Source organism: Onychostoma macrolepis, chromosome 23 (genome assembly GCF_012432095.1).
Source record: "Onychostoma macrolepis isolate SWU-2019 chromosome 23, ASM1243209v1, whole genome shotgun sequence".
NCBI lineage: Eukaryota > Metazoa > Chordata > Actinopteri > Cypriniformes > Cyprinidae > Onychostoma > Onychostoma macrolepis.
The window spans coordinates 29,233,107-29,257,177 of NC_081177.1; the positions used below are offsets into that span (position 1 = coordinate 29,233,107).

Here is a 24,071-nt window from a genome sequence, read left to right on the forward strand (position 1 = left end):
ATCCAACAACTTAAAAACAGGGTTTGCACAATCAAAAAAAAAAAAAGAAGTTCTAATTATTTACATAATATGTGACCCTGGAGCACAAAAGCAGTCATAAGTAGCACAGGTATATTTGTAGCAATAGCCAACAATACATTGTATTGGTCAAAATTATAAATTTTTATTTTATGCCAAAAATCATTAGGATATTAAGTAAAGATCATGTTCCATGAAGATATTTTGTAAATTTCCTACCGTAAATATATCAAAACTTAATTTTTTATTAGTAATATGCATTGCTAAGAACTTCATTTGGTCAACTTTAAAGGTGACCCTCAGATTCCAGATTTTCAAATAGTTGTATCTCAGCGAAATATTGTCCTATCCTAACAAACCATATATCAATGGAAAGATCATTTATTCAGATGTATAAATGTATAAATCTCAATTTAAAAAAATTGACGCTTATGACTGGTTTTGTGGTCCAAGGTCACATATGATCAGATCAACTGCAAATTGTCAAGTCAAGTTAAGTCATCTTTATTTATATAGCGCTTTTAACAATACAGATTGTGTCAAAGCACTTAACAGTATCAAATTGTCACACCAGTATTTGCTGCAAAAGGCCCAGTGTTGATAATTCAGACATTACATCATAGTAATGGATGAATAAACCATTAATTAGACTGACGGACTCATAATGTGCTGCCTGCTCCTAGTAAGTGTAGTTTGTTGGTGGTTCACTGACTATGGACTAACAAAAATACAATTAACATTCAGGTAGTGTTTCAAGCTTGAATATTTCATATGGTGGGGAAAAAAGAAGTGAGCAGGATTATTCCAGAATGCACACTTGATGTGAAAGGCTGACTGATATGCATTTGACAGATTGTTTCCGACTCCTGGTGAAGGTGGGACTCCATATCTACCTGCATTTACATCTCGGAGAATGAGGGAATCCCTGACGAGGATCCCTAGCAGGTAACCGACCGTTGCTTTCTGTAAATGTGTAACGGGCTTCATTCATGAATCGTACGTAAGGATATGAGTAAATTTGGAGTAATTTGGACCTTTCCAAAAACACTCTTCTGCATTTACAAACACATTGTAAGCCACAGATTTGATAGTTAACCTTGAAAAATCATTATGTGGCCCCGCTGTACAAAATGTATATAGAGAGAATATAAAAAACATAATAATAATAATAATAAACATTAGACTTTGGTTTGCTCAGTTGCATACATCAATAATACATTGCTTGTTGTTGAGAGATGTCCTATTACTTCCACAGACAACCAGATTTATGTTTTTGTCTGACGAATAGGAAAATTAAAAAAGAAAAATGCACAATAGACTTACTTTGAAGAAGGGACCCGAGCAATATATGGTCTTTTTTGACTTGGTAGTGGGAGTTGTGAACACACTCTCATTTTCTTCAGGAAAATATGCAAATCTAGTTTTGGTCTTCTGCAAGCTCTTTAAAAAGGGTCATGAAATGCATTTTTTAAATTATTTTATGTTTCCTGAGGTGCCCTTATTTATTTCAAAAATGGTCATAATTGAAATGTCATTTTTTTTACCTTGAATTTAGCCTCTGATTTGAACGCACTGTTACAAGGGGCGTGTCTGCTGTGTGACTAAAATCGAAACGTCCATTGCTAACATCTTCGCATATGAAATAAGCACTACATGTGGAACACTCTTGAAAACTTAGACTGTATATATACTTATACAAGATTAACTAATCTTGCAGTGCTGCACTGTAGCCCCACTCCCATAGAAACCTCATGTCTGCTTACATTCAATCTAACAAAATTTCTGCAATCTCACCAATACTTTCATCATAACTAGCACAGTGAAAACACAACGTAAATAAGAGACTCATTGAGCACACTCTTAAAAATAAAGGTTCTTTATTGGCATCAATAGTTCTGTGAAGAACCTTTAACAACCATGGAACCTTTCAAATGCAGAAAAGGTTCTTTATAGTCGAAAAAGGTTCTTTAGATTTTTAAAATGTTCTTCAAACTGGTTCTTTTAGGAACTGTTGAATGAATGAATGGTGCATTTATATAGCACTTTATTGTGTATTGCTGTACACCCAAAGCACTTTACAATCATGTGGGGGTGTCTCTCCTCAAACCAGCACCAGTGGGCACCATCCACTTGGATGATGCAACGGCAGCCACAGGACAACGGCGCCAGTGCGCTCACCACACACCAGCTACAGGTTGAGAGGAGAGAGAGATAGAGCCAATCAAGTGGATGGGGATTATTAGGATGCTATGATTGACAAGGGCCAATGGTGGCAATTTGGCCAGGACACCCCTACTCTTTACAAGATGTGCCATGGGATTTTTAATGACCACAGAGAGTAAGGACTGTTCACTGATAGGTTCTTTGGGGAACCAAAAATGGTTCTTCTATGGCATCACTGCAAAAACACCCTTTTGGAACCTTTATTTTTAAGAGTGCCGTGTAAACCGTGTCATTGATTATAACGGGAATTTTGGCGAAAATGCAGAAATTAAATTACTCATAGATTTGCTCTGATCTTGAACTGACTGCTACAGCAATTATAGATTTAAAATCATCACAATATAGAGAACTATCAGGGACAGTGTGAAGCTGATCGTTTAGTCTCTGGCTGGATTCACTTATGCATAAACAGCAGTAAACCACTTTGTGACAGAGAACATCTGTACCCCTTACTTATTACCCCCATCACAGGTCAAAATGGGCAAGAAATGCAGTTTCAGACTATTATACAAGTCCCCCCACCAACCCCAAATATAGTCTCTAGATACAGCAAGTCTTTTTTTACATAAAATTGTCAGTTTATATGCTGTAGTCTGAGAGGTGTGTTCATTTGTCACATGTTTCCATTAGCTCTGTGCACAGACATTCAAACCCTCACGTCTTCAATTTCACCAGCGCTTACCCCCCGTCTGGAGCGGCTCTGACGCAGAGACTGCGCTCCACCTCCACACCCAACGTCTGCACCACAGTGGCTGTCGACAGCAGCCAGATTGAGGTAAACTCTACCTTAAAATCAGCCCCTGCTCCTCTCGCATTTTTCAGTCATGTTTCTTCTTGACATTTCTCTATCTTCTTCTTCCCCCTTTCTTGATCTCAACAATTCTCTTCTGCTCACCAAGCCTGCATTTATTTGATTAAAAATACAGCAAAAGCTGTCCTAGATGCGTGTTCCATCTACGCAACACTGACAGATAGCTAACAGTCAGAATTCAGAAAAGGGGTAGACGCAGGAGTAAAGTTGAACATTTTACTGTTAGGTTCTTTCCTCTTCCGTTTCTTATTCTTTTCTTTTTTGTAAAACTGAAACATATAAAGATTACAAATGTCTTGTTACAGAGAGTTCACAAATAAATGTGAATGAATTTACATTATTTACAATGTTATCTGAACACACATAACAATGGGCTACATTCGTGCTCGCTTAGTATTGCTATCATAGAAGAGTAATAGTTTTAAACTCTAACTTATGAATTTCACACTTATACGTGCTTATACATTCTTACAAATACTGAAGAAAAGTAATAGACTTACTGGCAAAGCCTTTCCAAAGCACAAAATGCAAAGGAAACAGAGTAAAGGAGAATGAGGAGAATTGTCTCGGATATAGGTCTAAGGAATGTCTTGATTGTCCCATTTCTTGCAACTCTTAGTTCAACTGTTCTCACCTTTTTGTCACTGCTGAAGAAAATCTTAGTTACAAGAGCCATAGGCCATTCATTACGCTTGGCTTGAGCATGCTTAAGAAGGACTACATCACCCTCTTTTAAGTTTCGTCATTCCTTTTGCCATTTGCTTAGGCTTTGGAGTGTTGTGAGGTATTCACGCCTCCATCTGTTCCAGAAAGTGTTGGCGAGATGTTGTACTCGTCTCCACTGTTGTCTGTGGAGATTGGTTTCCTTTAATTCACCAGGAGGTGGGAGAAGTGTATGACCCTTTTGAGTTAGAAGCATAGCTGGAGTCAACAAGAAAGGTGAGTCTGGGTCTGTAGAAATAGGAGCAAGAGGTCTTGAGTTAACAATCCCTGTAACTTCTGCCATCAGAGTAGACAACACTTCATGTGTCAAGCAGGAAGGACTAATCTGTTGAAGCATGGAATGCAGTACGCGCCTAAAGACTCCTATCATCCGCTCCCAGACGCCATGTGGGATGCGTGAGGAGGATTGAAGACCCATGAACAACCTTTTCCACTAAGGTAGCTCTTCACGTTAGGCTCTCGAGAGTCAGCTAGCACAATTTCCAGCTCCTTACAGGCTCCTACAAAATTGGTCCCACAGTCAGAATGGATTTGTTTTGCAGGTCCTCGCAAAGCAAAAAACCTTCTCAAGGCATTTATAAATGTTGATGAATCCATGCAGTCAATCAGCTTGATGTGTATCACATGAGTGGTCATACAAGTGAAAAGAACAGCCCACCTTTTGCTTTGAGCTTGTCCTCGTGCGCCTTTGCAACAACTGTCCACGGTCCAAAAACATCAAGACCAACGTACGCGAATGGTGGTTCAGTGCTCAGGCGATTGATGGGTGGATCAGCCATCTTCTGCTCAGTTACCTTCCCATGAAGCTTGTTGCATATGACACATTTGTGTAGGATGCTGTTGATCCACAATCCAATACCCTGCGTTGCGGATAGCGGATTCAGTTAACACACGACCCTGATGTTTGACTCGATCATGGTAATCCTCCACAAGTAATTTTGCGACATGACTGCGGCCTGGAATAATCAAAGGAAACTTCTAATTAACATCCAGCGTTGCATTCTTAAGCCGACCTCCTATCCTGAGAAGCCCTCGATTATCCAGGTAAGGGTCCAGCTTTTTCAGAGGACTGATCATTCGCCTTGTAAGCCTGGACGATGTGTATGAGGGAAGCTATGGCTCTGACTAGAGACCTCCAAGAAGAGAATCGCTCAAAGCGTTGACATCTGAGGTAAGAACCATCATTGGATAGGGTGGTGACAAGAGAACGAACCTCTGTGTCTGAATTTGGCTCAATGAGATTTCTTCAAAACTTTATTTTGCTTGTAACAGGAAAGGAGGTCCTGTAAGCCAAATGGTGGTGCTCAACAGATCTGCTGGTACAGAACGAGTGGTGTGGTCTGCAGGGTTATGCTTTGTAGAGATATAATGCCACTGTGTTGGGCTTCCTGATATGCTGCACTCTGTTGGCAACGTATACATAAAAACGTCCCGTCTGGTTATAGATATATCCCAGGACAACTCTGCTATCCGTGTAAAACTCCACAGCATCTAGAGAAAAGTCCAGCTCATCCATGATTGTCTCTGCTAACTCTGCAACTAAAACTGCAGCTCCCAATTCCAATCTGGGAATCATATGAGCAGCTTATGGAGCTAACTTTGCCTTCCCTAGGACGAACCCAGTGTGACATGCACCTTCTTCACTGATGACACGAAGATATGCCACTGCTGCTATCGCTCTGACAGAAGCATCTGAGAAAACATGTAGTTCCTTTCTCAGGGCTGTAGAGAGGGTACTATCGACATATGGACTTGGAAACTCCGGCTCTTTGAGGCCTTGTAAAGATTTCCTCCATGCCTCCCATCTTCTTTATCTTCAGGGAGAGAGTCCCAGTTAAGAGCTTCACTTGAGAGTTCTCTTAACAGGAATTTTCCTTCGATGATGATAGGGGCAACGAACCCAAGAGGGTCGAAGAGACTGTTCACAGTAGCAAGTATCCCTCTGCAAGTAAAAGGTTTCTTGATATCTGTTACCTGAAAGGTGAATGTGTCTCTCTTCACATCCCAGATAAGTCAGAGACTACGTTAGATGGAGTAAGATCAACATCCAAGTTGAGATCTTTGAACCCTTTTGCATGGTCTTCAACCGAGAATGCGTTCATTACTTCCTTACAATTAGAGGCGAACTTGTGCAGTCTCAGATTCGAAGTGGCTAGCATCTCCTTAGTTCGTGTCAGCAGGTCAATGGCCCCTGCAGCTGTGGGCGTCGAAAGAAGTCCATCATCGACATAGAACTTTCTCTCTGCAAAGTGTTTGGCATCTGTACCATACTCTTTTTCACCATATGCTGCTGCACGTCGGAGTCCATAAATGGCTACAGCAGGATATGGACTACTTCCGAATACATGCACCCTCATGCGGCATTCGATGATCTTTTTACTGGTATCGTTATCCTTAAACCAGAAGAAATGGGAAGTCTCTATCTTCCTCTTTCACAACGAAGCTGTGAAACATCTGTTCAATGTCCGCAGTTACAGCTACTAGCTCCCTTTTGAAGCGCAGTAAGACACCTAAGAGACTATTAAGTCTGGACCAGAGAAAATAACATTGTTTAAGGAGATGCCCTGTGTTTGCGCACTGGAGTCGAAGACAACTCTGATCTGACCGGGCTTCTGTGGGTGGTACACCCCAAAAATAGGTAAATACAAACATTCTTGACCTTCTCAAAGAGGAGGGACTACTTCAGCATGGTCACAATCAAAGATGTTCTGCATAAAGGTAACAAAATGAGACTTCATCTCAGGCTTCTTCTCCAGTGTGCGCAATAGAGAGGTTAGGCGGGTTAATACCTGGTCTCTATTATTAGGGAGTCGCTGGCGGGGTGTCCTGAACGGGAGTGGTGCGACCCAACTATTGATCTCATCCATAAACATCTCTCTATCCATGATTTCCAGAAAACATCTGTCATCAATAGACAATCCAACTTTATCATCCTTTGACCTCTCGAAGATAGTATCCCCTATGGCACAGTCATTGAAGATGAAGGTGTCACATGCCAGAGATATGTCAGGCATAGGCTTGACGTCAAACTTCTCTTTGACTCTAAGTTTGTTGGGACATGGAGGAAGTAGAGACGGATGTCCATTATCAAGCACATGGGTTGCGGTAGGTACTAAGTGATGCAGACCTGTGTACAGATCCCAAGCAGACGTCCCCTACTACGACTCAGCCCAGGTCCAGCCTTTGCGCATAGGGTGCGTTACTAGGTCCGTTACGTTGCTCTCGCACTTTATGAACTTAAAGGATGTCAAGACCCAAAAAATTCTGGATCCAAAGGAGGAATGCAATGGGCGATGGGCTTTAGATGAGTATGCCAGCATGCTACGTCAGAGGTTGGTATCTAGCCCTGTCATCCGGCATGTTGTTACGTTCGATCAGAGTTGGCAATTTCACCTTTATCACTCCATCGAAAGACTCTATAACGAAACCTGTGGCTCTTCTCCCCGCCATCTCCGTCACACCCGCACATGTACGCAGAGTGTATGTTGAGCGTTCTCCCTTAACATGCAGCAAGTTGAAGAACTTACTTCTGGTGAGCGATCTATTGCTCTGGTCGTCCAGGACCACATAAAGCCTGATTGCTTCTTCTGGACGGCCCTCTGGGTAAACCTTGGCCAGACAAATTTTAGAGCAAGATCGTGAGCTTCTACTTACATTTACATTTAGTCATTTTGCAGGCGCTTTTATCCAAAGCGACTTACAATTGGGGAATACATAAAGCGATTCATCTTGAAGAGGCAATCCGACAAACGAAGTGCTTGTAACACCAAGTCTCAGGCAATGTTTAAATAAGTACAAGCTAGCAAGGGAAGGAATAAATAAAGAGAGAGTTTTTTTTTTTTTTTTTATGTGTAGGGTGAAGTCAAGTAGTGTCGAAAGAGATGAGTTTTCAGCTGTTGCTTGAAGATTGATAGGGATCCAGCACTCCGAATATGGGTGGGAAGATCATTCCACCAGCCAGGAATGGTGAACGAGAATGTTCTGGAGAGTGATTTTGAGTCTCTTTGTGATGGTACCACGAGGCGCCGCTCACTAGCAGATCTCAGACTTCTGGAGGGATGTAGATTCTTAATAGTGAGTGCAGATAGGCGGTGCTGAGCCTGTGGTTGTTCTATGAGCAAGCATCAGTGTCTTGAACTTGATGCGAGCTGCGATTGGTAGCCAATGCAATGAGATAAAGAGAGGTGTAACATGGGCTCTTTTGGGTTAGTTGAAGACCAGTCGTGCCGCCGCATTCTGAATCATTTGTAGAGGTTTGACTGTGTTTGATGGAAGTCCAGCCAGAAGAGCATTGCAGTAGTCCAGCCTAGAAATGACAAGGGCCTGGACAAGAAGTTGTGCAGCATGTTCTGTCAGAAAGGGCCTGATCTTTCTGATGTTGTGTAGTGCAAACCTGCAAGATCGAGCAGTCTTTGCAATGTGGTCTTTGAAGGTCAGCTGGTCATCAAAGATTACACCAAGATTTCTGACCGAAGTTGATGGGGTAATTGTTGATGAACCTAACTGGATCGTGATGTCATGCTGTAGAGTTGGAGCGCGGAAAGACAAGAAGCTCAGTCTTTGCCAGGTTGAGCTGAAGGTGATGTTCTTTCATCCATGCCGAGATGTCCGCCAGGCAACCTGAGATCCTTGCAGCTACCGTTGGATCATCTGGTTGAAAGGAGATAGAGCTGTGTGTCATCAGCATAGCAGTGGTAGGAGAATCCATGTGCCTGTATGATGGGACCCAGTGATGTAGTGTATGTGGAGAAGAGGAGGGGTCCAAGAACCGATCCCTGAGGAACTCCAGTGACCAGTGTATGTGCTTTGGATACCTCCCCTCCCCAGGCCACCCTGAAAGACCTACCAGTGAGATAGGACTCAAACCAGCGAAGTGGAATTCCAGCGATGCCCAGAGATGAGAGGGTGGAGAGGAGTACAGTATCTGATGATTGACAGTGTCAAACGCGGCAGATAGATCCAGCAGAATGAGGACTGATGATTTGGAATGGGCTTTTGCAATTCGCAGGGTTTCAGTGACCGAGAGAAGCGCAGTCTCAGTTGAATGGCCATTCCTGAAACCTGACTGTTTAGCGTCCAGTTTGTTGTTCTGTGAAAGAAACAGTGAGACCTGGTTGAAGACAACACGTTCAAGTGTTTTCGCTATGAATGGAAGGAGAGAGACAGGTCTATAGTTTTCTATAAGAGAAGTGTTTAATGTAGGTTTTTTGAGCAGTGGGGTTACCCGAGCCTGCTTGAACGCAGTGGGGAAGATGCCTGTGTGGAGGGATGTGTTGATGATGTGTGTGAGTGCCGGTAAGAGTGTGGGAGAGATTGCTTGCAGAAGGTGCGAGGGATTGGGTCAAGAGGACATGTTGTAGGATGGTTGGAGAGGAGAAGTTTGGATACTTCAGACTCCGTCAGGGGACAGAAGGAGAAGATAGGAGTTTTAGCAGTGGATGTGGTTGGTTGGGGGTCCTGTGTGCGTGGAGGTGAGAACTGACCACTGATCGATCTAGTTTTGTCTGTAAAAAAAGTTGCAAAGTCATCAGCTGTAATAGAAGTGGAGGGAGGTGGTGGAGGGGGACAGAGGAGAGAATTAAATGTTCTGAAGAGATTACGCATGTCTGGAGCGCTGTTGGTCTTGTGGATTTGGCAGTGTGGACATCAGCAGAGAAAGATGAGAGCAGAGACTGATACCTACTCAGGTCCGACGGGTTGTTTGATTTGCGCCATTTTCTCTCTGCCGCTCTTGAGTTTAGTCCGATGTTCACGAAGAACATCAGATAACCAGGGGTTAGACGGGGCAGCCCGTGCTGACCTAGAGGAGAGAGGACAAATGTTGTCTAGACAAGAAGTTAAGGTAGAGCATAAAGTTTCAGTAGCTGCGTTTACATCCAGAGATGAGAAATGGGTAGATGAGGGAAGAGAGGAGGATACTACAGAGGAAAGATGGGAAGGAGAAAGGGAGTGTAGGTTTCGTCTAAAAGTAACCAGTAGGGGGGTTGGTGGCACACGGGTAGCAAAATGTAGTGTAAATGTAATGAAGAAATGGTCCGAGATATGTAGCGGTTGTACCAGAATGTTATCTGCAGTACAATTGCGTGTGTAAATTAAATCAAGTTGGTTGCCTGATTTGTGCGTGCCAGTAGTGGTAAGGCGATTGAGATCAAATGAAGCTAGGAGTGAGTGGAAGTCTGTAGCGTAAGGCTTGTCTAGGTGAATGTTGAAATCACCAAAGACTAAGAGTGGAGTGCCATCCTCCACTAAAGAGGACAACAACCCGTCCAGCTCCTCTAGGAAGGTGGCTAGAATTTGGCCAGGGGGACGGTAGATTACCACAATCTGGAGTTTTAACGGAGCTGATACAGTAATGGCATGAGATTCAAATGAGTTGTAATTGCATAGGGTAGAGCGGGTTGAGTATTTCCAATTGTTTGAAATGAGCAGGTCAGTGCCCCCACCCCGGCCAACTTGACGCGAAGTGTGAGAGAAAGAGAAGTTAGTAGAGAGAGCAGCTGGGGTTGCTGAGTCTTCTGGACGAATCCAGGTCTCAGTCAAGCCCAAGATTCTGAGCGTTGATTTTAAAGAAAAGGCAGAAATGAAGTCAGCTTTATTGACGGCTGACTGACAATTCCAGAGACCCACAGAGAAAGCCAGAGGTGTAGTGGAAGATGTAGAGATAGGGCGTAGGTTAGCAGGATTACGTTGCCGTCTGTGTGTGATGTTAGAGCGTGGTTGAGAGAGAACCGGAATGTTTTGGAGACACATGATAGAGGTAGAAGGAAAGAGAATAGGAAAGCAGAGTGTGAAGAAGGGAAAAAGATACTTAAGTGTGTAGCTCGGTGTCGTTGCTCGGTTAAAGTCTCGCAGGAAAAAGTTGCAGGTCTTTACACTCCTCGGTCTTCACACGAGGAGGTTGAACACGACGGCTGAACGCTTCCGCAGATGCTTCCGCGTCAGCGCACAGACCTCAAACAAATACACGGTCTAGAGTGAAAAAAAGCTGTGGCCGCCTTTAATTCGCACAACCACCAGCCAATCGCAGGGACAGTGGCTCAAATCGAAACTAACACTTCGCACTTAAGTGCCGGAAAGGAGTTTAAGCTAAAGGGGCAGTTATTATAATGACCAGTAAGAGCAATCAAAAATATAAACCACAACGAAAAAGCAGAATAGAAATAGGTAGGAAACGAAGTATTCTTTCCTAGCAGCAAGTAATTAATTTAAACAACAGAACTAAGAACAAGTATTAAAACACTTATGCGCTGCCGTCCGTCTCTTCTGGTGACTAATCGATTTCTCCCTAATATATTCTACTATAACCACAGACCTCAGTACACTTGGAGGTGACATCTGGTTGAGAAGCCTCTATCTCTCTCTCCCCGCCTTGCTCGGGTAAGGTTAAAGACGGCGGTCCTGGGTGAAGTGCTGTGACATGAGCCTCACTACCACATTCCTTACATTTAATAGCTCTTTACAGTCTCTGGCCAGATTAGTGGTAGTAGCACAACACCTGTAACAAACCCCTTTCTCTCTTAGCAAGGTCTTGCGCTCTTCTAAAGGTTTACTCCTAAAACCTCTGCAACGTTTGAGAGGGTGTGGCTTCTTATGAATCGGGCAGGTTTTATCCACATCCTCCAATTCAGCACTACTGCATGTCTGAAACGCAGTACCTGATAAGACTGAATTGTGAGTATAGACTGGGCTTTTCACTTGTTTCTTCACTGGCTGCTCCAGCTTCAACACTTTATGGATTCTGTAAGACAGAGCAAAACGTAGATCGTTTGTGTTCAAGCCTCTCTGCAGACAAAATCACAGAAAAATGAGAATGGAGGAAAAGCGACTTGATGTGTAGTTTTATACTGGGAACCCTGAGTCATCCACTATGGGAGCTACACCACGAGCAGTGTCAAGATAGAAAAGTCCAGGTAGATAGCCTTCTTGTTTTGCAGACACGACTTCCTGTAGAAATCACCAAGTTCTCAAAGCTTTTTCACATCTCTATTACCAATCTTAGGAAAGCTGTCAATTCTGTCAAAAAGATATTTCTTTATAATCTCTGGAGAGCCAAAACCATCTTCCAAGTGCTCCCAAGCCCTTCTTAAGCCTGTGCCTGGGATACTTGTATGCACAGCTCTGATCCTTCGCACATGATGTGAAGACTGTTCTCCCAACCATTTTGAAAGAAGGTCTAAATGTTCAGTGGCTGACAGATGCAACCCTTAAATCGCGTTGACGAAAGATGACTTCCACGCCCAATAATTCTCAGAACGATTGTCAAATTTGAAAAAACCTGAATTAACAAGCTTTCTGCTTGCTAAATACCTAGCTATCTCACTCACATTAGCTTCGTTGTTGAATGATGGCTGTGGTGTTGTCTTATATGGTGAAGAGGTGAATGTATTTATCTTGGAATTTTGGAATTTATCGCAAGATGTTTGCACTAGCTTCTGCATCTTGTTCTCAGTATCAGGCTTATTGTAGGAATCTCTGACTTCACTAGCTATAAGGCGATGCTGCCTTGGTGGTGTTTCAGACTTCAACACATGGACAATAGGCTCTAGAGGTAATTGATGTGGTTCATCCCCAAGAGGTGGCGTTAACTCCAGTTGAGACTGACTCATGACGTAATCACGGGTGCGATCAGAAATCTCTCTTACATAGGAAATCCTTTCTCCGAGCTCACTTTCTGCTGCTGCCTCCAACACTTTTGCCTCAGCTAGGGCTGCTGCTACCTCACTCTCTTGCTTTATTGTTGCTAGCGTTGCTTTCATGCGAGTCTCTGTCACTTTCAGTTGAGCTTTTTCGATTAAGATTTCAGATTCTTTTTTAAGGAATACAGCCTTGGCCCATGCAGCTTCCAACTTAGCATGAGCTTTGGCAGCAGCTATACTAGCTGATGAGCTTCTCGATCTATTAGTCGAAGCAGAGGCTATAGATCTTGTTTCCAATGCTTGGCTTTGCTCTGTAGCTTCCTCAACCATCATGTATTGCCGATACTGTCTAGGAGTGCAGGACGTGATGATGAGTGAGGAATAATGGAGGTGGAGCTTGCTTTCCTTGAACTGTAGTGCTTATGGATGCCTTTTTACTATTCTGTCCTAGATGCGTGTTCCATCTACTCAACACTGACAGATAGCTAACAGTCAGAATTCAGAAAAGGGGCAGACGCAGGAGTAAAGTTGAACATTTTACTGTTAGGTTCTTTCCTTTTCCGTTTCTTATTCTTTTCTTTTTTGTAAAACTGAAACATATAAAGATTACAAATGTCTTGTTACAGAGAGTTCACAAATAAATGTGAATGAATTTATATTAGTTACAATGTTATCTGAACAAACATCACAAAGGGCTACATTCATGCTCTGCTTAGTATCGTTATCACCGAAGAGTAATAGTTTTAAACTCTAACTTGTGAATTTCACACTTATACGTGCATATACATTCTTACAAACACTAAAGAAAAGTAATAGAATTACAGGCAAAGCCTTTCCCAGGCACAAAACACAAAGGAAACAGAGTAAAGAACTTCTTGGACAACCGCATGGAGAGAATCTGGAACACTGCGATTATTTATTGGTTAACCTCTAACCCAAGAATCACCAAACTTGTTCCTGGAGGGCCGGTGTCCCGCAGAGTTTAGCTCCAACTTACGTCAACACACCTGCCTTGAAGTTTCAAGTATACCAAGCAAGACCTTGATTAGCTGCTTCAACTGTGTTTGATTAGGGTTGGAGTTAAACTCTGCAGGACACCGTCCCTCCAGGAACAAGTTTGGTGACCCCTGCTCTAACCCAAGAATCACATGGTCTAAATCAACCACTTAGAAAATAGCTCACAATTATCAGTTTTCTTTGTTGTTACACCAGACTGCCACAAGTTGGTGCTAAAAAAAATAACAAACGAATGCATGACATGACGGTATGTAAATGCTGATCTTTGGATCTTTCTGTTCATCAAATAATCCTGAAATAAAAAGTTTTAAATATTGATAATAATAAAAAAAAATGTTTCTTGAGCAGCAAATCAGCATATTAGAATGATTTCTGAAGGATCATGTGACATTGAAGAATGGAGTAATTGTAACGGAGCCGATCCAAATGCAAACTTTTATTAATAAACATAGTCGAATCACAGGCAGGGTCAAACAACGGCAAACAGGAATGGCAGGGACAAGACACAAGAGTATTCCGAGAGCATGCGTGGGTCGACGATCGGCAAACAATGTCCAAAGGGCTTGGCAATAGGGGTAATCCGAGTACACAAGCAATAATCCAAACAGGGGCAGACAGAGTCCGAAAGGCAAGACGAAGGGGTAATCCAAAAACACAAGAGCAATAATCCAAACACGGGTAAACAGGCAAGGCAAGACTATGACAACAAACTGGGCTCCGTAGGGTAGCTATTGCTCGGAGAGTGATAAACACTATACAATACTCGGCAGTGAGGGGGAGAAAGTCCATGGCTTAAGTAAGGCGTGCAAATGGGAATCAGCTGTGTGTGATCAGTGCAATCAGCTGTGTGTGTGTGTGTGTGTCGTCAGTGCAATGGCTGATGGGAATTGTAGTGCAAGGTAATGTGAAACAGTCTGTGTAGTGAGAGAGTCAATATGATGGAAGGGTGACCTCTGGTGGCAATCAGATGGAAGGCCACGAACTGGATTCGTGACAGTAATGATGCTGAAAATTCAGCGCTGCATCACAGGAATAAATTACATTTTAAAATATATTCAAATAGAAAGCAGTTATTTTAAATAGTAAAAATATTTCACAATATTACTGTTTTTGCTGTGTTTTGGATCAAATAAATGCAGGCTTGGTGAGCAGAAGAGAATTCTTTCAAATCTTACTTTTAAAAAATCTGATCTCCACAAGGCACAAGCTTCATAAAATTAATTGTATAAACTGTCAGATTTGCTGTTTTCCTCTCTCTTTCATTCCCCTTTATTCCTTATTCTCTTCACTGTCATGTTGTTGTACCTCGCCGGGGAGTAGCTCGACACGTCTCTGAGCTCCTGGTGCCCTCAGCAGTTTGGTCTGAAGAGAAGAGTAGGTATTGTTCTTCTCTTCAGTGAGGCTGTGTTTAAAACAGACTGCAGCTGTCTTGTTGCCTCGCTGCCCAGGCGTAAGGTAGTGGCTTTACATACAGATGCTTTTCTTCACTGCCTGAGAGGAGAGCAGTTTGCACGTTTGGATGCAGCCTGCGTTTGGTGTGAATGGGCTGATTCAGTCTATAAGCTGCTGTGCTTAATAATTTAATATGCCTACAATTTTTTTCCATGTTGCAGTAAAGCCTATTCTTCCATTTAAAGCTTGTTACTCTTTCATATTTAAAAGGGATAGTTCACCCAAACATTATTTAGTCACCCTTGTATATATCTAATTTTGTGTTCCACAGAAGAAGGAAGTTTAAAAAATGTCACAGTGTTTCCGTGTGATAAAAGTCAAGTCAAGTCAAGTCACCTTTATTTATATAGCGCTTTTACAATACAGATTGTGTCAAAGCACTTAACAGTCAGAACTTAAAGTCAGTGGGTTCTGATGTTATTCCTTAAAATGCATACAGATTGAGAATGACATGAGGGTAAACGATGAGCCTTTATTTGAACTATTTCACTAGTCTAGTTGCAGAGATTGGGATGGTTGTACAATTTTTGGTTTTTATTTTAAAACCTATAAAAAACCTATATAATATTTATTTATTTTAAAATCCTATGTGCTAATAGAAATAACTAATATAAAACACGAACATCATATTTACATTTTGTAGATGCATTTATCATTTGCATGCATTAAAAATTAAAAATTTTAATTTAGGTAAAAAGAGAAACCTTTAATTCAAAAGCAGCAAACAAGTTTAAATACAGGTTTGGAACTTTTACATTGCTCTATTTTCTATTTTGTGCAGTCTTTGTAGGTCCAGTAGACATAAATAATGCATACAGTTTTTCACCATATATAGTTGGGGAACTTACCATTAACCAATTTAAAGGTTTTTACTGTATCATTTTTGCAGTCTTTACTGTTAAAATCACAATCTTTTTTTACAATGCACTATAGATCATACAAAATCTGCTGTACGTTGCTTAAATTACGTTGCTATAAATTTTAAACATATTTGAAATTTAGCGGACTCACACTATCTTGATCAGCACACTATCTTTAGTGTGCACACTATCTTGATCAGCAAGACAGCAGCTATGAGCAACATATGCAACCTATGACACTGAGAGGAAAGAGTGTGAGACAATGGGAAGTGGGATCTAAAAAGAAACCAATCAGTCAAACCATCAAAGTGGTTTGTGTCTAAGCAAACTCTTAAACTTTCTTCTCATGCTTCTGTTCTGTGCGTGTATGACCACAAGCCCTTTCTTCATCTTGCTTGTTGTCAAGAATCAACACTCTGGAACATTAAGATAGGAATTATAGGATCGTAAATACAGTAGATAATTATCTAGTTTGTGATTAGTTGTGTACAGTGCACATCATAACATCAGAAAGACTACAGAAAATTGTATAGAATAGTGCTGTAAAACGATTAATCGCGATTAATCGCATCCAAAATAAAAGTTTTAGTTTACATGATATATGAGTGTGTGCTGTGTATATTTATGTATATATAAATACACACACATACATGTATATATTTTAGAAAAATGTTATGTTTACCTATTAAATATATTTATTTATATTTAAAACATTATATGAATATAAATAGACATGTAAATATTTTCTAAATATATACTGTATGTGTATTTATATACATAAGTCAAGTCAAGTCACTTTTATTTGTATAGCGCTTTTAACAATGCAAATTGTGTCAAAGCAGCTTTACATCAGCTTGATATAAAGCTGGGTGGCTTTACATCAGATTTACAGTATTTAAACGGGGAAATAGTGTGTCGAAATAGTGTCATTCTCCTCTGGTCAGACAAAATCAGCAGTTTAAATCTAGGCAGCAGAGTCAGATTGTGCAAAGGACTCATCTGGTTCCTGTGGTCTAGTCCCGATGGCCGTCTGGGTGATGAGGTCTTCACTGGGGATCAGTCTCTGGGGCTCATCTAGTTGTCCTGGTCTCCACTGACGTTCAGGGCTGTAGAGGTCGTCTCTAGTTGCTGATCTGATCGGATACAGACTGGATCAGGTGGCTGCAGTGATCTTGGAATAAGAAAGAAACAGACTAATATTAGTATAGATGCCATTCTTCTAACGATGTAACAAGTACTTTGGGTGTTATGGGAAGTGTTCCCGGTTCCGGTTGACCTAATTAATGCAGCCTAACAATCCATTAACGGATTTGAATTATAGAAATACGATAGTGTATTATGTGTAAGCCAGTTTAAAGTCTTTAATCTAGATTTAAACTGACAAGAGTGTGTCTGCTTCCCGAACAGTGTTAGGTAGATTGTTCCAGAGTTTGGGTGCTAAATAGGAAAAGGATCTGCTGCCCGCAGATTTTGATATTCTAGGTATTATCAAATTGCCAGAGTTTTGAGATCTTAATAACAGCCAGTTTGAAGGTTTTTGGGACATATTCTAATGACAATGATGAGTTAATAATATTCAGATGAGGACCTATTACTTCTAGAAACACCTCTTTTAGGAGCTTAGATATAATGTACTATCTGATGCGATACTGTGACTGACAGCTGCATGGTTACAATTTTATCTCTAATAGTTTCGATCTTGGAAGTAAAGTAGTTCATAAAGTCATTACTACTGTGCTGCTGGGTAATGTCTGCACCTGCTGATGTTATATTTTTTGTTAATTTAGCCACTGTATTGAATAAATACTTAGGGTTGTGTTTGTTTTCTTCTAAAAGAGACGTAAAGTAAGCAGATCTAGCCGTTTGTAAAGCTTTCCTGTAGGAGAGAGTATTTTACCACCAAGCAATACGAAATACCTCTAATTTTGTTTTTTTCCAGCTGCGCTCAATTTTCCGGGCTGCTCTCTTTAGGGCCCGAGTATGCTCATTATACCACGGTGTTGGACTCTTTTCCTTAATCTTCCTTAAGTGTAAAGGAGCAACCGCATCTAAAGTGCTAGAAAAGAGAGAGTCCATAGTTCCTGTTACATCATCAAGTTGTTCTGAGCTATTGGATATGCTGAGGAACTGAGATAAATCAGGAAGATTATTTATAAAGCAGTCTTTTGTGGTCGAGGTAATGGTTCTACCATATTTGTAACAAGGAGTTGGCTTTACAGCTTTAGCTATATGGAATATACACAAAACTAGATAATGATCTGAGATATCATCGCTCTGCTGCAAAATTTCAATGCCACTGACATCAATTCCATGTGACAGTATTAAATCTAGAGTATGATTTCGACAAAGGACCTACTGGTCCTGACACGTGTTGTTTAACACCAATAGAGTTTAGAATGTCTATAAATGCTGATCCCAATTAGTCTTTTTCATTATCAACATGGATATTAAAATCACCAACAATTAGGACTTTATCTGCAGCCATCACTAACTCAGATAGAAAATCAGCAAATTATTTAATAAAGTATATAGTAGCCAGTACAAACATCACAGGGAATTTATCATTAACACTTGTTTCTTTGGATAACATTACATGAAGTACCATTACTTCATACGAATTATACTTGAAACCCGACCTCTGAGAAATACTGAAAATACGCAAGGAGAGGCTATTATTCACCGTGATTGTAGAGTAATTCCGACTCACCACAGAAATTTGATGGACTCGTAAAAAAGGAGTAAATATACACATAACATATATAACATTATACACATATATTATGCAAACAAAAACTTTTGGTAACACTTTATTTTAGTGTCTCTTAACTAGTTGCTTATTAGCATGCATGTTACTAGAATATTAGCCATTTATTAGTAGTAATTAAGCACATATTAATGCCTTATTCTACATCCCTAATCCTACCCAATACCTAAACTTAACATCTACCTTACTTACTATTAATAAGCAGAAAATTAGGAATTTATTGAGGGAAAAGTCGTAGTTAATAGTGAATAAGTGTTCCCTATTCTAAAGTGTTACCAAACTTTTATTTTGTATGCGATTAATCGTTTGACAGCACTAATAATAAATGTGCAAAATGTGCTTCTGTCTAGCAGTGTGCCTTAGGATTTGCAAGAGTGAAAAGACTGATGAGCAATTCTGTCATTTCTTAATTTTTTTTTCTGTTTGCTTTTCATATAGGATGCCATACGTATTCACAGCTCAGGTAAGAATAAATCATCAAAACATATTCATGTGGATGCAATGAAAAATGTTTTTGCTGTAGTTTAATTGGGGCATAAATATGGATCAGGTTAATGTTTTTTTTTTTTTTAACCATCTCTCTACAGCTAGCAGTTCTCCAAATCAGAGCCCCACAGGCTGGAATCAACCCAACATACCCACCGTGGCCCAGAGAGAGCGGGCACCGTCCCTTAACCCTCAGGAGAAAGTTAAAATTGTAAGCTTTGTGAAGCTCTGTCCTAATTCTGTTTGGTCATTAGTTAAGCAGTATTGTGGGAAACTCGGATGCTAAGACCAGGAGAATTGGGTCCGTCTTCAGCAGGACTCGTTATTGAGAATGTGCTGCTGTTGTTGTGCTGCAGTCATCAAGTCTTACTAAAGGCAGTGAAACATTGTAGTCAAGTCAAGTCAAGTCACCTTTATTTATATAGCGCTTTTAACAATACAGATTGTGTCAAAGCACTTAACAGTATCAAATTGGAGGATAGAGTGTCAGTAATGTATAATGATAAGATTAAACACTCAATTTTCAGTTAAAGGCATTTCATTATTGAATTCAGAGATGTCATTGTCTAGCTCAGTTTAGTTTAAATAGTATCTGTGCAATCAAATCGACGATAATCGCTAGAAATTAAGTGTCCCCGACTGAGCAAACCAGAGGCGACAGCGGCAAGGAACCAAAACTCCCTCCGAGACAGAATGGAGAAAAAAACCCTGGGAGAAACCAGGCTCAGTCGGGGGTCAGACGAACCCGCAGTTCAAAAGTTTATATTTCTATTTTTTATTTTGTTGCAATTTCTAACAATAATAGTATTATGTAGTTAGGTATTTTATTATATTTTTAGTTATTTTGTTATATTTTTAGTTTTATTGTATTTTAATTGAGGTCTTCACTGGGGATATGTCTCTGGGGCTCATCTTGGTGTCCTGGTCTCCGCTGACGATCAGGGCTGCAGACATCATCTCTTGGTGCTGATCCACCAAGATGTAGTTAGGGTGTCTATACATTTTAGGGAGCAGTCTTTAGAATTGAAGACGAAGCATTCAGCACACAACCTTAACCAAGGCATGCAGAGGATGGGAGCAGTTATAGGAACCTAGCCAGACTCTGGATTTTCACCAGTCCGAAGCCAATCAGCATAACTTCACCATTCATATATGTCCTTATCACAGAGATAAAGAGAAGAAGAAGAACACAACTTGAAAACACTGGAGCAGGAGCACCAAGAGCCTTTGCATGAACATGATCATTTAGAAAATGCCATCATCTTCACCTTAACCTCCAAATATAGTGTAACATCACTTCAGTTTTTAATGTTATAGCAGATCTTGAAGAGATTCTTTAATTTGTATTCCCTGAGTGTGAATATAAATACGTACCATTGTAATACTATGTAATACTATGATAACTATAATAACATTGTTTTTTGAACATAGTAATACTATGATTATCTTTTGAAGTTCCTTATGGTAAATATTGCGGTCTATGAGTATAAAAATAATTTAGTCACTTTTTTGCATTGCATTTGGTTGTACTAACTACACATGACCTAACAATGAAAAGTACTTATAAAGTGTTTATTAATCTTAGTCAATGTAAATTTCAACATTTACTAATGCGTTCATAAAATCAAAAGTCGTATTTATTAATATAATGGATTATGGATTTATTAATATTATGGACCTGAGCTAACTTAAACTAAAAATGAACAGTTTTACTTTTATTAACTAACATTACATTAGCAAAGATTATTAAATGCTGTAACAAATTTATTGCTCCTTGTTAGTTAATGTTTGGTAATGCATTAACTGATGGTAACTAATGGGACCTTATTGTAAAGTGTTATCGGAAAATGTTTGCAATTGGTTTGAAAGTATGTTAATAATGATAATGATAGTCTTGAAAGGTTTCTTGATGTGAAGTATGACTGTTTAGAACACTTCATTAGGTGCTTAACATTAGTTACTGTTTTTTAGCGGCCGAGGGATAAGAGAGACTCCAGCTATTACTGGGAGATTGAAGCTAACGAGGTCATGCTGCTGAACAGGATTGGCTCGGGCTCCTTTGGAACCGTATACAAAGGGAAATGGCACGGTAAGTGGTTAACCCTGCCAGCTTCAGTTAAACCTAGCTATCACTATGATGACAAGTTATGACCCTGTTAACTTGCTCTATATCACGCTGTAGGTGATGTGGCTGTGAAGATATTAAAAGTCACCAACCCAACACCGGAGCAGTTTGAAGCCTTCCGCAATGAGGTGGCGGTTCTTAGGTGAGATGTTGATCCTGATTGTCAACAGGTCACTGTCCCCAGTTTGAAAGGGATGATGTTTTAGAGCAGTTTGTCGACGGATTTGTTTGTTGATAGGCAACAATTTCTTTTTGACCTGCAGAGGCATGCTACGTGCATCTAGTGTAGGCAGAATTGAGTGTGGTTCTCTGAATCTAATACTAGGATAAAGCCAGCCTTTTTTTAGCTTCATATATTCCAATATAACCTAAACCATTATTCAGTCAGGACCACTCTGATTAAGATTAGTGTAGAGGTCCTGAACATTATTTTTGGCGGCAGGCTTGAGAGGTTCAGATTCCGAGCTATCCACAAGCAAACCTTAATGAGACCCTCCTGAAGTCTAAGCAATTGCCAGATATTTTTATATGCAACAGTTACGGTATATATTCCATGCAGAGTAATACAGCACTGTGAATAAATTTGGACAAATTGAGCATGGTGTGCTGGATAGATGATGTATCCCCGTGGGCGAGCAGTTAAATGATCATGTATCTGCATAAGGAGGAGTTGGGGATGGAGGAGGTTAAGCGCATGTCTATGCGACAGACTATGGCACGTGCGAGTATGGATGAACTTATATATCTTATTTAACTGTAGTGGGAGGAGTTAAAATCAGCTGAGCATCAGCTGATGCTGCAGGCATGCCGTGGTCTGCCTGAAATACGTTGCCTGAACCAGATGAGTCTAATGAAAGAAAATGCATTTGTTAAAGAGAAGAATATTTACAATTACAGTATTAACAGTTGCAGTAGGCCCTTAACTCTTTTGCTCTTTTTATTTTTTTTGTAAGTTTTTTTTTAAGTTCAGAAAAATTTCATGGCCCCCAGAATATTTTGTTGTATGAATATCTGAACATGCAGTATGTCAAAAGAATGAACGGAGCCTAACCAACCAAACAAACAAACAAAAAGATTTTAAACAAAACGTTTTTTGTTTTTGTCAAAGACTATGTCTGGATAGGATTCAGAACGAATCCATCAACAACTCACAGCATCACAGTCCTAAACCACTTCCTTGGCCAATATTTCATTCAGTAACATTAGGCAGTTTTCATTTATATGCTGTTCAGTGATTGCATTATTTTATATATGCTTCTAAGTGCGTATGGAAGCCCATTTCTACCACTGAATGAAAAATATAAAAGGTAATTGTGACTTTATCTCACAATTCTGACAAATCTTGCAATTCTGACTTTTTTTCCTCAGAATTGTGAGATCTAAAATAACAACTGTACGTTATAAAGTCAGAGAGAAATAGAGTCAGAATTGCCAGTCAATCTTTCTTTCAGAAGTCAGTCTTTTCTCCTCAGAATTAGACTTTGGCAATTGAGTTTTATATCCTGTAATTCTGATTTTTTTAAATCACAATTGAGAGTTTTTTTTTAAAGAATATATTTGAAAGACATTATGCTGATTAGCTAGCTAATGATTACCCAGAGGAATCAGATCATTTACAAGAGAGCTGCACACGTCTTAAAAATTTAACAATGACTCGGTTTCTGTTGTCACTGTTTTGCAAAATGGAAATATGGCATGTGACGTTAAATTTGTAACATTAACGGAGTGTTTAAAATAACACTAACATGTAGGCTATGCACTGGAGAAAAGCGTCTTTTAAGCACATAAACAGCACATTTACTCGCAGTATTGTCTTTTTTTTTTTGGCTTGAGGACGTGAGTTGACAATTCTGCACTTATAGCTAAATATGCATAAATTACATGCATGCAGTTGTGTGTAAATTAATTTCCCAATGTTTACAAAATGTTTTTGTTTATTACTATCTTTTGTATTTTATTGTGGATATTTTTTGTTTTCATACAATAAACGTATAAATTAACAGACGCTATCAGAAAACAATTTAATAATCTATAAGCCTAGGCGTATTCAAACTAGTTGCCAAGATTAAGTGACCAAGAGCAGTCTGATCTGGTCTAGCTACTGTGGAAGTGTGGGAGCATTGTGTTCACGCGTGACAAATTTCATGATATCGCGTGAAAAAAGGCCACATCTGGTACTATAAGTTAAGATTTTGGCCATATCGCCCACCCCTGTTGCCCTGCATGTTTGTGCTTGATGCATCTGAATCTTTGTGTCCTGTTGTCTTTTTGCTGCCAACAGGAAAACCAGACATGTCAACATCCTGTTGTTCATGGGCTACATGACAAAAGAGAATCTTGCGATTGTGACGCAGTGGTGTGAAGGCAGCAGTCTCTACAAACACCTCCATGTGCAAGAGACCAACTTCCAGATGTTTCAGCTGATAGATATCGCCAGACAGACCGCTCAGGGCATGGAGTGAGTTTCACATCCTGAGACTGATGGATGTGTCTTCACTCAGTGTGTATAACTATATTGTATATATCTCAACAATAATTTATCGTGTTTTTTTGTTTTCTAACAGCTATCTGCACGCAAAAAACATCATCCACCGCGACATGAAATCAAACAGCATCCTTTTATGAGACATCTAATTTCATTCTGTTGTTTAGAGGTTTAAAGGCAGATGAGATAGGTTTAGCCGTTAGTATTTAGTCTCTGTCCACTATCCATTCATGAAACATCTGATGCCTATTGTACACAATGATGGTAAAAGCTTCCAGTAATTCCAGTGAAGATAAATCTTAATGCATATAATGTTATTCTAGAGAGGTCTGTGCAACAGTTTAAGGAGGGCCCTTATTTCTAATTTCTATACATGTACAAAGCATGTCCGTGTATAAAAAAATGATTGAGTCACTTGCGGATGAACATTACTGACTTCCACAAAGCCCTTTCTTCAGCTTTACACATGTA

General features: G+C 40.1%; 1 protein-coding gene across 4 annotated transcripts in view; it reads left to right on the forward strand.

Annotated features, from left to right (window-relative positions):
* raf1a (Raf-1 proto-oncogene, serine/threonine kinase a) overlaps window positions 1-24,071 on the forward strand; it is a 42,177-nt gene that overhangs the window by 14,047 nt on the left and 4,059 nt on the right. The window contains exons 6-14 of one of the 4 annotated variants that reach the window (XM_058763164.1): window positions 871-963; window positions 2,872-3,016; window positions 14,749-14,802; window positions 18,943-18,967; window positions 19,092-19,201; window positions 20,962-21,079; window positions 21,173-21,257; window positions 23,397-23,573; window positions 23,680-23,726. In XM_058763164.1, the coding sequence (XP_058619147.1) occupies window positions 871-963; window positions 2,872-3,016; window positions 14,749-14,802; window positions 18,943-18,967; window positions 19,092-19,201; window positions 20,962-21,079; window positions 21,173-21,257; window positions 23,397-23,573; window positions 23,680-23,726 (854 nt within the window). The remainder of the gene's footprint in view (window positions 1-870; window positions 964-2,871; window positions 3,017-14,748; window positions 14,803-18,942; window positions 18,968-19,091; window positions 19,202-20,961; window positions 21,080-21,172; window positions 21,258-23,396; window positions 23,574-23,679; window positions 23,727-24,071) is intronic. The other 3 variants (XM_058763165.1, XM_058763166.1, XM_058763167.1) reach the window with 3 other exon arrangements.